This window comes from Lasioglossum baleicum, unplaced genomic scaffold (assembly GCF_051020765.1).
Source record: "Lasioglossum baleicum unplaced genomic scaffold, iyLasBale1 scaffold1731, whole genome shotgun sequence".
Taxonomy (NCBI): domain Eukaryota; kingdom Metazoa; phylum Arthropoda; class Insecta; order Hymenoptera; family Halictidae; genus Lasioglossum; species Lasioglossum baleicum.
In genome coordinates, this window is record NW_027470790.1 from 1 (window position 1) to 16676 (window position 16676).

Below are 16676 nucleotides of genomic sequence, written 5' to 3' on the forward strand. Positions count from 1 at the left end.
TAAACTGAAATTTGTAGCAGAGTCACAGTGACAGTTCCATTTCACTGTTTGCTTCAACAAGTAGACATCTGTACATGTTGCAGAAATATCTTTATAATGACGATCGCGCGAAGAAAGTTTACAGTTTTTCAAGTCAGCTTCAAGGTAGCGAAGAACATTATATCTAATCAAAGAAGACAGTCCGTGGATGAAAATAATTCCTTCGGTGAATTTGTTGAAAGTGAAAGTAATTATAATGATAAAGTTTCATCAGATAGAAATACGATTCTCATTCACGAAGAAAGCGAATCAAAACTGTTTGTTTAATTGTGTGTACAGTTCGGAAACGTATGATATTCGATTAAAACAAAAATTGTGATTTCACCGGTGTGTCAGAAAGATTTCGATATTGAACTGCATCACATTCGATATCCACAATGTACGATACTATCTGTTACCATTTTCACTGCGTGAATCGCAAATTCAAATTCGAATTTAGGTTTAATTTAAATTTCCTCAAGCCTCCGAAAAATTTGTTCCGTCATTTTAGTCGCAAAATTTGAAAGCTCGAAATAAAAGTTTGACCGGTAAAATTGAAGGTCATCGATTTTTTATTAATCCCACTGTTATTAATTTTAACAACGTTCGATTCGTAAAATTGAAGGTCGTTGACTTTTTATTAATCCTACTCTTATTTATTTCAACGAAGTTCGATTCGTAAAATCAAAGGGCGCCGATTTTTCATTAATCTTACTTTTATTATTTATTTTCACGAAGTTCGGCTCGTAAAATCGAAGGTCTTCGGTTTTTCATTAATCCTACTTTTATTATTTATTTTAACAAAGTTCGATTCGTAAAATCGAAGGTTATCGGTTTATCATTAATCCTACTTTTATTATTTATTTTCACGAAGTACAGTTTTAACGAACTACGCAACGTTATACAGACAGATCGTGGAAAAAGGAAATATAATTTCGATATTTATAAGAAAAATATCAGAAACTCTTAATTATTAGGATGACTGAAGAAGTTGCATTGACGGAAAACGTGGTAATAGCAGCGATCTTATAGATTCGCCTGACGCCCCATAAGGCACGTTAATTAAAATGAGATGAAAGCTAAATAAGCCATACCGGGCAAGGAACATGCACTTGCACTTGCCACAAGTTCATGGCAATGTTAGGCCGCAAATGAAAGTAGACATTCCTACCTTGCCATCGGAGCATCGAACCAGCTCGAAACTAAGCTGTTCGAAAGATCCAACGAAACGTGTTTTCCCGCAGACGATTGAGAGATAGCGTTTGGTTTGTCCGTTATAACGTGAAAGTTACATATGACGTTTTCATCTTTAAGTGAACGACCGTGGAGAACGTAGAATGTAGAAGCTGCTCATTACCAGTAGGTTAATCATGGTGAATCGCATGTGCGCGCACGATTTTGTACAAGAAATCCTTTGGTTCCTTTTTATTCCGATCATCCGTTCTCATCTGAATTCCCTGTCCAAGTTATCATGGTTCTGCATCACGTATTTCGTATTTAATGTAAATTCGTAATGTAATTTCATGTTTAATAAAAATTCATAATGTAATTTCATGTTTAATAAAAATTCATAATGTAATTTCATAATTAATGTAAATTTCAAGAAATCACGCTTGGATGACGTAAATCAGGTGAATTTATCTAAATACGTGATATTAAAAAACATTTAATTAATTCGTAATTAAATAGTTTTTAATATCAGGTATTTAGACGAATTCACCTGATTTACGTCATGCAAGCGTGATTTCTTAGCGAAAATGCGATTTTGCTTGGAAATTCGCTCGGTATGCTTTCGGTTTTCGAATTGTTAATGAAAATTGTAAATCTCGATCACGGAAATTCCGGCTAAAAAAAATTCGCAACAGGATGTTTGTTTATATCGAGGTTAGACCCTGTTCAAATGCTGCCAGGTAATTAGAGAGATCTTTAAGGATTATTCTCGCGGAGATTATTCGATAGAGAAAAAAGATATTTTTCGTAGAAGAAATTTCAAGGCCAGCTTAATACTGTTAAACCTAACATTACGCTGTTTATTTCTGAAATGATAGTGTTCGTAGAGACGAGTTCCATGCTGTGACACACATACGAGATCGTTTGGAGCACTAGGCGGTCGTAAATTAGAATATGAACGTGAACTACATTTTATTTAAGTTGATTTATCTGCTTTAACAATGCAAGTTTACATTCTAATAATACTCTAGACTAGATTATCTGGGTGTTAGGTATAGATACGCGAGTTAGGGAGAATAATCTAGGGATAATAAATGTAATTATTACTAAAGATAAATACGGTATAAACGTGTGGATTGCGTATAGATTATGGATTATCATGATTAATATTGTCATACTATGTGTAGGATTTGTTACATTAAAAAATTGGGAGGGGAAATTTTGGAAAAATTGAAAGTTGTGAGAAATAAAAAATAAAATACCTTGAAAAAAATATCGTTTGAACTAAAAAAATGATTAAAGTACGTAGACTGAAATATTTTGATATTATTAAATATTTTATAGTAATATTAACATATATCTTACTATTAGATATTAGGCTGAAAAATTGCCAATGTAAATCAAAACTTTTATCAATAAATAATCGTATTTTAATTATTAACGTATTTTACTTTCACCAACCGTTCAAATCTTAATTACTTTATGCTTTAAATCGAATATTAAGATTGATGCTATGGTGATAATGTGTATATGTATATATCCATTACCGCGGAATATATTTTAACCTATATTTAATCTACTTTTACTGAAAGTAACTTGTAACAGCATAAAGCAACATAAGCAGATAACGAATATTCCGCATACTAGCCCAATGTAATTTTGTTTTAATTCCACGCGAATAATTTACGAAACGATTATCATTATCTTGTTTCAGGCAATGGCGAACTTAATTAATTCCACAGCAACTCTAATAAATGACGCCTATGATTATTACCTCTGGACGCTGTCTCTTGCCGGTAAGTCGCGATATTAAAATAACTTTATTTACTTTCGATTTAAAAATTTCAAAAATCCGCCAATCCTGTGTCGTCTGAAATTGTAGGGAGTATCCTCTCATACTCGAAAAAAAAAAAATCTTCTCGAACGAAACATAAGGAGCGAAATTTAATCAAAATCTGTTACCGATGTAACTGTCAAACTTACCGTGCGAAAAATATTACACATTTATAGATGAACGAACGAGAGGATGGCTTCTGGTCGATTCGCCGAAACCTACTTTGATATACACAATGTTGTATTTACTCATTGTATGGGCCGGGCCAAAGATCATGAGAAATCGAAAAGCCTTCAAATTAACGTGGGCACTCGTTCCATACAATCTTGCAATGGCCTGTCTTAACGCGTACATCGCGATACAGGTAGATTTCTCGCATAAATTAAATTATGCCCGATTTTTTACACCGAGCGACATCTAATTTGTACGTTTGTTCTTTCTAGTTATTCGTCGCGTCCACCAGGTTGCGTTATAGTTATGTGTGCCAGCCAATTAGGCATGTCACTCGCCCGGATGAATTGCAGGTTTGTTTATTAATTCTTTACACTCGAGAGGCGACTCTCAGTTGCCATTTAATCAAATTCTAAAAATCGATATTAATCGATATATCAAATTTAAAATTACCTACCGATGCGTGGAATGTCAAGAGAAAATAATTCCATGTCTTAATTTTCATAGGATTTCTTATTTATCGTTTTAAAAATATCGTTAACTTTATGATAAAAGATTTTTGAATTACTATTTTTCTGTAACGAAAATATCATCGAGTGCAAAAGGGTTAAAGACGTTAATCGGAATAAATTTTGTGTATAATTTATATTTGCTTATCTTCTTCTTCTTCTTTGTTAGATTGCTCATGCCGTCTGGTGGTACTACTTTAGTAAACTTTTGGAGTTCTGTGATACGTTCTTCTTTATCCTACGGAAGAAGGATAATCAATTAAGCTTCCTCCACGTTTACCACCACTCCACTATGTTTTCGTTGTGGTGGATTGGCATCAAATGGGTACCAAGCGGATCTAGTAAGTATTTATCTGTGTCAAACTCTCTCTAATCAGTTATAGCAAGATAGACAACCGTCTGTATAAACGCGTAATTTGAGCTTGTGTCGTTAATCATAATTTCAACCCGATTAGACTGTTTTACCGATGAAGCTATCCCAGGCAAATTATTACAGTTCTTGTTAATATTTGAAATATATCCGAATTATTAATTCATCGATTTAAACTGTTTCGCTAAACGAATCGTACTCATTGCACGAGTCGAAAACGCATTTTTTCTTCAAATTAATTTAAACGATTTAGAAAACTATTTTTTCACTGGTTTTTCATAGATTTTCTCTTTCTTCTTGTTCCGTATTAATTACAAAGGAATCGATTTTTTTTATAATTGTAATTGTAAATGTAAATTAATTCTAATTGCATTGATCGATAAATCAGAGATTTTGTAGAAACTTCACACGGTTAGAAAAAGTTATTATACATTGCAATAGCTTTAGACTTTTATAAATGACGAAACTCCAAGAGAAATCGCATTCGCTGATTCTCAATGAAATGAAAATTACTCGTTGTTAATATTAGATACGTTAATATAAATAATAATACCGAATAATTTTAATTATACGTTAAACGTAATAACGTGATAAAAAAGAAATTCGTTAGAAATGTATTAGATATAATTTTCTAATTATTTTATATTCGTTAAAATAACATCTCTAACTGAATGTTTCTATTTTTCAGCTTTCTTGCCAGCGATGGTAAATAGTTTCATCCACGTTCTTATGTATTCGTATTATGGCTTAGCCGCACTGGGACCTTCTGTAGCTAAATATCTGTGGTGGAAGAAATACTTGACTATCCTTCAATTAATTCAATTCACCACCGCCTTGATCCTCGGCATTAATGGTATTCGATCGGGATGTGATTTCCCACTTTGGATGCAATATGCTCTTGTCATTTACATGATCTCATTCATCGTTCTGTTCGGAAACTTCTACGCCAAAGCGTACATTGCTAAGGTAATAATTAAATATATCGTTTAATATTATATTTATATTCCACGTGAACTAAACTATGTGTTACTAAACTATGGTATTAAATAGACATTTCTAAAATATAATTTGTTTTTTCTCTTTTAGGGTAAACAAGCGTACGCAGAGAGACAACTAGAAAAAATGAAGGCAGATAGCCTATCAAAGATGAAAATTACCGACAGACTTGTGTGTAATGGAAATGTAAATGGACATGCTAATGGATACGCGAACGGTGTATTCAAAAAGATCCAGTGAAAAATGAAGCTTTATGTTCTTCATTAAGATATTAAATATCGCTTGAATTACAAGATATTCATAGTTGTAAAACAGAAGTGAAGAGAAATTCATGAAAATCTCACGCGATCGGTAATGATGTCTCGATACCAGGATCTATTCGATTAAAACTTTTAGTTATTGCAACTGCCGCTTCGCTCGTGATGAGCGACACTGAAATACACTATACACTATACAGGAAAGTCGGATTTCGTAGAAAAATCCGATATTTCTTCGACGAACTGACGTAATACCGACATTAAACTTATCGGCCTGCGATTTTTTATCCTTGGATCAGCAGCACAAAGTTCGGCGGATCGCTGATCTGAGGTATTGTAAATACAAATTAGTCGAGTACATTAGCAGTTTAGTCGTCAATAGGCGGAATACATGAGATCCAGAGTGATCGATTACGATAACGTTGCATAAGCTTAAACTAAGCGATTTTTCTGTGACCGATGGTTCAAATCTGCCTTGTATAAAGAAAGAAACAAAGTAAACCAGTCGTGTCAGAAACTGTCTTTAGTTTTTTCTCGTAGTAGTTCTAAGGTTAGAATTCAAATATGATGGTCACGTAAGGTTGTACCAACATTTGCACATTTGACGTCTACTTAATACTATACCGTGATATTCAAATATTGTTGCAATCTCCTCGAATAAATGGAAAACGATATTCTATACGATCATGAACTCTTATTATAAAGTTATACAAAATTTCATTTGAATATTCCAGTTACATGTCTAATATTGTCTCTTTGTACGTGATTCTTTTCCTTCTTCTTTTTTCTTTTTTTTTTTTTTTAATTCCATATAGTTTTTAGCGAGTACGACTTTTTCGAAATAATAAAAGATATTTGCTATTAATCATAGACAATGATATTTGATTAGACGAAAGTAGTAGAACTAATCGTCCTTCTGTTTAAATTTAATACGAAAGAAAAACTGATTCACTATGTCAATTGGTAAGATACTAATAAGTTTAGATAAACATTTATATGAAACATTTTTCTACAATTGATATTTTACATACGAATATTAAACGCACGTGATATATTAATTACGCGCGACAAATTTTATACGTTCGAACGAAAATTATCAAAACAATAAGACTTTTTATATACAAGGACTTTCCGAAAATTTAAATGTTATCGCACAAATAAAGACTCGTACATAAAAATACTATGGCAAAAGTTTTTAAATCCGGTTTCAAGTCGAAAGATGATGTACAAAATATATGATCATGATCGTTTGTAAAAATTAATTAGAATTGTTTACACACACGTCTCTTTATTTAAACTACTTCTAAAATTATTAGGCAATAAAAATATTGTTAATACGTTTTATTACTGGCGCAATATGTAAAAAACATTGCAATTGTTATAAAAAGAGCATTGCTGCGCAATGCAAAAAACCAACCACTGCATTATGTTTATTTCCAATAACATTTGCTCGTCATACCTTTACAATGATATAAGAAAAAAAGAAAACGAACCAGCAAATAATAAAATTAGATAGAAAAGTGATTATAAAAGTGTATTATGTTGTATATTGTCTCTATGTATAATTATTAAAATCAGACTAAAATATTTCTTACTATAAGGATATTTGTCTCCTACGTTAAATTTCACTGAAATTAAATAATCCCTGAATAAGTGTCACTGAATTTTACCTGATCAAAATTTCGAAAAATTAGCCTATCGTTCTTTGTTGTAAATTATTGTAAACAGTAACAAGTGATATTCGATTGGTGATGGAAGAATAAATTTCGTATGTTTTACTGAATCATTCGTTGGAAATTTGACTTCTTTATATTTTCGAAAGTATCTTCGTCGCATTATTACGAATAGTTCGTCGAAAATTTCCTGATAAAAATGAATATAAATGCAACTTTTTCTAATTATCGATTGTTGTTGATGAAAATAAAAGTAGGAAAAAAAATACTAATTCGAGTGTATGAATAATTACAGTTCGAAACAGATTATATTTGAATTCATTTTTATCAAGAAAATATCAACTACGTGCCAGTAATAATTTTATGAACTTAATTAAGAGTATGAGAATTCAAATTTCTTTTGACGAATGAGTGTACATTCATTGAGTATTCAAAATTTATACCGATTCATTAATCATTAGCAAACCTATTTCACGACCACTTATTCAGGAATTATTTTATCGTGTAAACAAATTTTATAAAGAATGTATATTGGATTTATAAGAATTAAAATTATAAAAGTTTCAGCTTTTATAAAAAGATAATATAATTAATGACAATATAGTTACAATTATTAACTTTTGTTATAAGCGAAACTGTATTATAGATTTTGAATCTTATACATATACAATTATTATATATTATCAAGTTAAACAATTCGATAATAAAAATGGAAACTATACTATTATGTGAAAATTTAGTATAATAATTAGCTTGTTTATTAAAGCCTGATTTTATATTTATTGTATTTTTTAAAAATTTAGTATTTAATTACATAATTTTTTATTATACACCTTTTTATATATGAAACTTTAATAAAAATACTCATTTAATAATCTGTATTAAAAACAACAAACATCTTTTACAAAATTTGAGTGTGATAAACAGAATAACTAACTTACTTTACAAATATTGTAATATTAATTTTAATATAGTACGCAAATATGTAATAAATAAATATAACCAGTAAATATTAAATTCTGCTTAATACGTCATTTAATATAAAAGATAATATTAATTTATAAATAACTACTCACGACTTCGAAGAATTATAACAGCCAACCAAATCGAGGAAATTTTCCCGATAAAAGGTTGCATCTGACATACCACAGCAAATTCAATTGGCCCATTAACTTCATAAATCTTCGTTGCTCGTAGATGTTCGCTTAAATCATCAATGCGACATTCGCGTTGATTTAAAATGAAACCATGAACGTGGTAAGCTCTGTACAATTGTTTCAACTCTTTCTTGTCTAACTGTACCTCTGAAGAGGGTTCTATCTTAGACATAAAGTTTCGTAAAATCGCTATTGCATGTCGATTAAAAATCGTTGTTAAATCAATTGTACTGCGCCAATGAGCTATTTTATCTTTTAACGATTGTTCGATATCCATGGCGGTTTTTTTAATTTGTGTTAATTCTTCGTCTGTAATATTTAATTCCAATATTTGGACAACATGATCACTTTTTACTGAAGTATTGCCATCAACGGATCGCCATTCTTTAGTTAATTTCACGTCATACTTAAGATTATGAGGTAGAATAGATTTTTGCAAATTTTCCCATATCTAAAAGGATATTATTTAGAATGATAAGTACAAATATTATTTTAATTAAATAGGTGTGGTAACAATTATACTAACACCAGAATGATTGATTAAACGAGATACTTTCATTAAAGGACAATGACTATCATCTAATTTATAATAGTTTCCAACTTCTGCATCCCATAATGTATATATTCCATTTTCGCTAATGCTTAGAACAAACGATGTCCATTTACTTATTTGAGAAGAACCTGTTATTTAATACAAATTCATTTAAAGATTTAACTATAAATTGGAATAATTAAAAGATTTTTATATAACATTTTTACACACCCAATAAAACATATGTTTGTAAATCTAGACCTTGTAATAATACTGCTAGTAAAGCAGCTCTACCATAGTGATCTACTTTCCTCATGTTTAATGTTTGACGTGGTGTAATTGGTCCATAATGATTGGGTAATGATGGTAAGAGCATTGTTAATCTTGCAGCATCTTTTGGACTTTCCACACCATTAATTTTATATGGTGTAACAAGGCATCGTTGAATTCCTTTCAATAATGTATTTATAGTATTACTTTCAATTGACTTTACAGTACTTGGGTGCTCCATTTTAATCAGAACATAAATTCGAGTACATGATTGACCAGGACTAGCTTGTATATATCCAAATAATAAACTTGGACTAAACAAAGGAGATAATACAATCCATCGTTCAAGCTCTTGATAATTTCTGTTATGTTCAAGTGGAATTCTAGCTTCACCCAGCCATTGCTGACCCCAAACAGGATGTTGATCATATAATCGAAACTTTATACAATGTTCTTCATTTTGTCTTGGTAATTCAAAGTACATTGTTTGTTGCCATATCGGTGCTGGACCTTCTGCTATACATGTTCTGTGTATCGTATTACCCCATTCAACCTCTACAAATGGTTGAACTAATGCAGACTCTTCTCTGATTGGTACTTCTATACCACGTAAAATAGTAACACTCAAAACTGTCTTTCCTACTGCTTGATGTCTGCGGGTACCAGATGATGATTCTAATGGATGTTTAACTTGGAATAAGTTTCTAAATGATATATTCAGTAATGAAAATGCAGGTTGCTCCGTTATGACTATATCTGGAAACTTTGTTTCTTCTGTTTGAACTTTCTTAAGAGTGACAATTTCTGAATTTGTATCAAAAGTTAATGCTGGTTCTTCCAGTAAGAAATATTTCACTTGCTTTTTGTAAACACTTTTTGATGGCCTCAATAAAGACATATTATTTTGTGGATCATTTGGATCATTACTTAATTTAAAAGGATGAGTTATATATGACTTCTGTTCATTTCCACCATAGTTACTTAAAGTAATTGTACATGTTACTGTTCCAGCATGTATTCTACCAAAGTTATCACCTATTGCAAAATCTATTCCTACTTTATGATTTTCAATATTACATTTTGGTAGTGGTAATGGTAATATGCTGGATTGACCACTTTTAGTATATACTTGTATCGAAAGATTATTGCATTCAGAATTCTTAATCAATAATTTATGTAACTTTCTATTAAAAGGACTATTTGCTTTACAAATAACTTTTTTCTTGAATAACAAGCAGACAGATGTAATTTCAATAGAATCTACTTGATCAGTCAAAGTATTAATATTTACTTCGCGAATTACAATTTCTAGCAATTTACCAGAAAATTTATGTTTTGAATCGTATTCTAATACTTTTATATTATTAAATTCGGAAAGTTCAATATCGTTATAAACGAGTGGATTATCAGAAGCATACAATCCATCTTCAACTAATGTATCTTCTTCATTTAATTTTCGTGGATTTTTGATATCATTAGTAAGAACATTAACATCTGAAACTTCGTCTATAATAGGATATGCATAACAAAGACTTAAATTTTCTTCTTTCTTAAATTCTTGTTCATTAAATCGTACATATCCTTTGATGAAATCGATATCCTCATTCGACATATTATTATTATTATATAAATTAAAGGCGGTGATTTCTCAACAAATAATTAGAAGTTCATCACAGAAATATAAAAGTATCTAACATACTTTTATTATTTTATTCACCTCCATTGCCTTTTGTGTACTTTGAAAACGTTACCTAGCAACATACATTTAACCAGCAATGTAACTGCCATCTGGAGATTCTAAACTTATTAGCGTATACCGACTCAACCTCATTTACTTTACCTACGTATAATTGAATCAATCAACTTGTATTTTTCCATATAAGTGCATTTTTATATCACACGTTTATTCGTGTAAGAATTGTCTGAAATATGCCAGACAATTTAAATGAATAAAGTAAACAACTCAGCATTCCAGTCGTATATTGAAATTATAGCAAACTATAATTATAGAGATTACTACATCTGTCGATCAATTCATCAATTCAACTCACGTGCTTTTACCCTTACCGTCTCTAACGTATAGTTAGCCGCGCCGATCTCCCTTACCATATGTTGCGTACAGTTTCCCGCGCCGACCTCCCTTACCATATGTTGCGTATAATTACCCGCGCCGATCTCCCTTACCATATGTTGCGTATAGTTACCCGCGCCGATCTCCCTTACCATATGTTGCATATAGTTACCCGCGCCGATCTCCCTTACCGTTTGTTGCGTATAGTTACCCACGCTGACCTCCCTTACCATCTGTTGCGTATAGTTATCCGCGCTGACCTCCCTTACCATCTGTTGCGTATAGTTACCCGCGCTGACCTCCCTTACCATCTGTTGCGAGTATTTACCCGCGCCGACCTCCCTTACCGTCTGTTGCGTATAGTTACCCACGCTGACCTCCCTTACCATATGTTGCGTATAGTTACCCGCGCTGATCTCCCTTACCATATGTTGCGCATAGTTACCCGCGCCGATCTCTCTTACCATATGTTGCGTATAGTTACCCGCGCTGACCTCCCTTACCATATGTTGCGTATAGTTACCCGCGCCGATCTCCCTTACCATATGTTGCGTATAATTACCCGCGCCGATCTCCCTTACCATATGTTGCGTACAGTTTCCCGCGCCGACCTCCCTTACTGTATGTTATATACAATTGCACTTATTCCCTACTCTATTATCTATCAATTTTAAGTTTCTACTTTATGGTGTATAGAGGATAGTTGTGCCTTACCTTACCATCTGTCGAACATAATTGCCAGAGCTTCTTACCTACATGAATCAACTGTCTTTAATTCTACCACACCCAACGATTCTATTCAACTATTATTACTATATACTGTATATTGTGTCCATAATTGGTAATATGTAACCGTATGATATAAAATTATTTTGTATTAGCCATATTTCAGCTACGAAGACAGAGCCACAATCTTTCTAAATAATTCAAATATTAAGTAGGATTAATATATTCTTCTCGAACATATCTGAATTTTAGTATTGAAAATTAAGCTTGAAATTATGGAAATAAATAATTATCGAGTAATATTTCGACAAATAGATTATAATTAATAATTTGTAACTAGGATAAATTATGTTTGATTGTATATATACACACATATTTAGTCATGTTATTTCTAGAAATTCCTGTTGGCTAAGTTAAACTATATATTCTAAGAGTAGTTATCTGCCGTAGAATAGCTACATTAAAGTTACCTCCAACCGTAACATGGGAAGTACTTATTTGTACCGTTCCTTATTTTATAATTTTTCTGCAAGCGTACATTGAAAGAAGACATTCATAACTTTATTCTCAATAATATGGTTATCGATAAACGTAGTAAAAAAATAATAAAATTCAATAAAATTAAAATATACACGATATGTAATAAATTTCTAACCGAGTTCTAATATTATCACGAATGAAAAATGTAAATAAAATTAAAGCTTGTAATTCTTTTTATCAAGAATGTATTTTTAAAATCTAATATTTTTAACAAAATGTGAATTTTTTAATTCTTGTTATGTATTTTAATTAAGATGTACAACACGCAAAAGATTATTACGATTGGTAGGTATATTCTTTGCGTTCTTAAGATAACCTCACCATGTTAATAAACTTAATTCTCATTTTGGTTTAATTTTATATGCTTTTTTACATCGATTGAATTGCTTTGTTATTTCTCCAGTTGTACTTATTGTATGATTTTACTATTAAAAGATTTTACAATACTAAAAGAGACACAAAACTCTAAAGAGGTCAGAAACCACAGTAAGGTGAGATCGCAGAATCAAGAATAGAGAGCAGATACGGTTTGTGCTCATGGGCAGGAAGTAGATCAACTACAATTCATCATATAATCAATCTGCCAAAGTTTACGAGGCAATCTCAGATGCATTCCTTGCTTTAGTCTTATGTTATCTTTCTAATAACAAAATAACAATTTTTGTCACTATCAATAAGCGCTAATAAATCACTATATACCTCATTAATTCGATGTATAATACATTTCTTTTATCCAAAAAATTAAAACTGTATTCGCAAAATTAAGATTCATTCTGGTTTTAACAGACAACATGCAGCTAAATTTTATTATTTCTTTCCAAATAAAATTAAAGTTCTATGCATATGGTATTAAAATGTCTACGTTTATTTTTCCACGGTGTGTATACATGTATAAATTTTTTGAAAATAAATGGTGTTATTAAATTACATACTTTAATGTCCATAAATTATTTTTTTCTGTGTTTCTTTTTCTGATTTTGAATGTTTCAATATATTAATTTTGATAGTATATATTGTTTCCGAATAACGGAAATAAAATTATTGTTCAAATTTACAGTACGTTAATTTTAATGACTCTTTAAGAAATTTCAGTTATGATCACATTTCTAGGACACCCGGTATACACAGACAAGATCAATACCTAACATGGGTGTATATAATCCAAATATTCTAAAATCCTGTATACCTGATCAAATCAAACATTTTTCAATTCTTCTTTAATGTATATTTACATATCGATATTAGATAATATTACTTATAATATTATCGTGTTAAACTATAAATAAATGAACATGTTTCTGTGAATTACATTTCGATGTAGAGATATTTTGCATATTTAGTATGATATATATAGATAGTTGTAAATTTCATACATGAAAAATTAAAAAGAAATGTGAGTGAATGTAATTCAATTAAAAATTGTTATTTTATTTACATTTTATAAACACAAAAATCTTATTTTCATCGATGTATAAATTTAATTACTATTCCAAACATTAAACATATATATACATAAATACATATTACAGAATAACCAAAAAATTATCAATTATTTATACTATATACAATTTTATTTATTTTATATTCTCTATAATATGAAACCATCGATATAAGGGGTAAAGAATAAAATCTAACATAGTAATTTTTTAAGATTTTGAATCGATATTTTCAGATAATATATTTAGATTTAAAGTATTTCGCAATAAAAATGTTGTTGGATTACATTTTGTTACAAGGAGGACACACGAATTACGTGAGTCACCAATCAGAATGCACAATCCAAATATGGAAGAAACCGTCGTGTATCACAACTACATTTTTGTATAAAGAGCATTCTCAGTTTTTTTTAAACTTTCTTAAGGTGTTTTAACCAGAAATTTTCGTCCTGTAATAATTAAATACATAAAAACAAATAACCATGTTGTTATTAGCGCCAGTGAAATAAATGATTATATCGTTAATATGGGGACTATATTTTCCGTACAAGGATCGTGTATTCAGGCGTCGTGGGTGCTGCGGTCGAAAAAAGACCAATCAGGAAAGGGAATGAGGCCATCGACAACCAATCAGCGCACGCTGACGATGTTGCCTACCGAGGGTATAAATGGCTGTACGTAGTGCTTGGCTGTGCATTCGTTTGACGAATACTGGGCAGAGGTATCATAGTTGTTAGCGAAAGCTTCATTACTTGCTTTAGCCAACTTTTCACGTCCTACGTCCATTCCTACTTCTTTTTTCAAGAATTTTGAAAGTCTACTTTACACTACAAAATGGTAAGTTCTGATTTTTTATTTTTTATTTTTTCAAAGAATATTGAAAGAAACTTAAACGATCTTAAAACACTGCTAAAAGGAAGGTAGCCATTTTGTAACGGTTAAATGCCGGCCGGCTTCCAACTTTGTTCTGAATTAAGCTGGTTTTGATTATTTTTTTTCACTATATTCTATCCAGTAACGAAATTTTATTTTATATAACTAAACAATGAATACGTACATATTTTATTTTTGTTATACCTCGGATTGTAGTAATTCGATTTTTTTCTGTTCGAACAATTGAGTTCATTGAACTTCGAAAATTGTAATGTTAATATTTTGTTATTAAGAAAATTAATAATTATTACTATTGTTGTTAAAGAAATAAATATAATAATTATAATAATTAATTAATAATAATTAATATTCTTTATATTTTATGATTTTATATTTTTATTTTAGCGTGAATGTATCTCAGTTCATGTTGGGCAAGCTGGTGTCCAAATTGGTAATGCCTGTTGGGAATTATATTGCCTGGAACATGGCATCCAGCCTGATGGTCAAATGCCATCTGACAAAACCATTGGTGGAGGTGATGACAGTTTCAACACCTTCTTTAGTGAGACTGGTGCAGGAAAACATGTACCTAGGGCAGTCTTTATTGATTTGGAACCCACTGTAGTTGGTTAGTACTCTCTGTCTTCATTAAATTACACGTTTTTATATGTTACAAACTGGTATCTGAAATAATCATTATTTTTCAGATGAGGTACGTACCGGTACTTACCGTCAATTGTTCCATCCAGAACAATTGATCACTGGTAAAGAAGATGCAGCTAATAATTATGCTCGTGGTCATTACACAATTGGAAAAGAAATTGTAGACCTTGTATTGGACAGAATTCGTAAATTAGCTGATCAATGTACCGGTCTTCAAGGTTTCCTCATCTTCCACTCCTTTGGAGGTGGTACTGGTTCTGGATTTACTCCCTTTTAATGGAACGTCTTTCTGTAGACTATGGCAAAAAATCGAAGCTGGAATTTGCTATTTATCCTGCTCCACAAGTTTCTACAGCAGTTGTTGAACCATACAACTCAATTCTCACCACGCACACCACTCTTGAACATTCCGACTGTGCATTTATGGTTGACAATGAAGCCATCTATGATATTTGTCGCCGTAACTTAGACATAGAAAGACCTACTTATACTAACTTAAATCGACTGATTGGCCAAATTGTGTCCTCCATTACAGCTTCTTTGCGATTTGATGGTGCACTGAACGTTGACTTAACCGAGTTCCAGACGAACTTAGTACCTTATCCCAGAATTCATTTCCCCTTGGTAACATATGCACCTGTCATTTCTGCAGAGAAGGCATATCATGAACAGCTCTCTGTATCAGAGATTACAAATGCGTGTTTCGAGCCAGCCAACCAAATGGTGAAGTGCGATCCTCGCCATGGAAAATATATGGCGTGCTGCATGTTGTACAGAGGCGATGTTGTACCCAAAGATGTAAATGCTGCGATTGCTACAATTAAACGAAACGTACCATTCAATTTGTTGATTGGTGTCCAACCGGATTTAAAGTTGGTATTAACTACCAGCCGCCAACTGTAGTACCTGGTGGTGATCTCGCCAAAGTGCAGCGTGCTGTTTGCATGTTGTCAAATACAACCGCAATTGCTGAAGCCTGGGCTCGTCTTGATCATAAATTCGACTTGATGTATGCTAAACGAGCATTTGTCCATTGGTATGTCGGCGAAGGTATGGAAGAAGGTGAATTTCCGAAGCTCGTGAGGATCTTGCGGCTCTTGAAAAAGATTATGAAGAAGTTGGCATGGATTCCGCCGAAGGTGAAGGAGAAGGTGCCGAAGAGTACTAAATAGCTTGATTATTATGACTGTTTTGATATCTTTTTTTTTTTGTAATAAAGGAACAGATTATCATCAGCAATAAAAATGTTTTTAAATTCTGAAACCCTAGACCATTTATGTTGAATAATCATTTTTTTTTTTTTTTTTTCAATAAGAATGTAAAACGACTTAAATATACATAATATCTTATAGAAAATGTTTTTAAAATTATTATAAAATAATACTCAAAATTAATTAATCTTTTTATAAT

At 31.5% G+C, this 16676-nt stretch overlaps 2 protein-coding genes and 1 pseudogene across 2 annotated transcripts; 2 read left to right on the forward strand and 1 right to left on the reverse strand.

The window, feature by feature from the left end:
• Positions 1 to 2905: 2905 nt before the first annotated feature.
• On the forward strand, positions 2906 to 5308 carry LOC143220921 (very long chain fatty acid elongase 4-like). Its single transcript, XM_076446482.1, has 6 exons — positions 2906 to 2984; positions 3199 to 3386; positions 3466 to 3546; positions 3872 to 4043; positions 4761 to 5038; positions 5159 to 5308. Exons 1-6 carry the CDS (start codon positions 2906 to 2908, stop codon positions 5306 to 5308), a joined length of 948 nt encoding a protein of 315 aa, XP_076302597.1.
• Positions 5309 to 8066: 2758 nt separating this feature from the next.
• LOC143220924 (coiled-coil and C2 domain-containing protein 2A-like) lies at positions 8067 to 10569 on the reverse strand. Its single transcript, XM_076446485.1, has 3 exons — positions 8919 to 10569; positions 8682 to 8836; positions 8067 to 8606 (listed from the first exon to the last, which is right to left on the reverse strand). The coding sequence occupies exons 1-3, from the start codon at positions 10567 to 10569 to the stop codon at positions 8067 to 8069; spliced, it is 2346 nt and encodes a 781-aa protein (XP_076302600.1).
• A 4445-nt stretch (positions 10570 to 15014) lies between these two features.
• Positions 15015 to 16434, forward strand: LOC143220918 (tubulin alpha-1 chain-like; annotated as a pseudogene).
• The last annotated feature ends 242 nt before the right edge of the window (positions 16435 to 16676 follow it).

What these genes read in the sequence shown, in the direction of transcription:
- LOC143220924 (XM_076446485.1), bottom strand. Translation starts at nt 10,569, where the DNA reads ATGTCGAATGAGGATATCGATTTCATCAAAGGATATGTACGATTTAAT. An exon ending in ACAAACATATGTTTTATTGG is followed by an intron (nt 8,837 to 8,918) that starts GTGTGTAAAAAT and finishes ATTAAATAACAG; the next exon opens with GTTCTTCTCAAATAAGTAAA. An exon ending in GTTTAATCAATCATTCTGGT is followed by an intron (nt 8,607 to 8,681) that starts GTTAGTATAATT and finishes ATATCCTTTTAG; the next exon opens with ATATGGGAAAATTTGCAAAA.
- LOC143220921 (XM_076446482.1), top strand. Translation starts at nt 2,906, where the DNA reads ATGGCGAACTTAATTAATTCCACAGCAACTCTAATAAATGACGCCTAT. An exon ending in ATGGGTACCAAGCGGATCTA is followed by an intron (nt 4,044 to 4,760) that starts GTAAGTATTTAT and finishes TCTATTTTTCAG; the next exon opens with CTTTCTTGCCAGCGATGGTA. An exon ending in CCAAAGCGTACATTGCTAAG is followed by an intron (nt 5,039 to 5,158) that starts GTAATAATTAAA and finishes TTTCTCTTTTAG; the next exon opens with GGTAAACAAGCGTACGCAGA.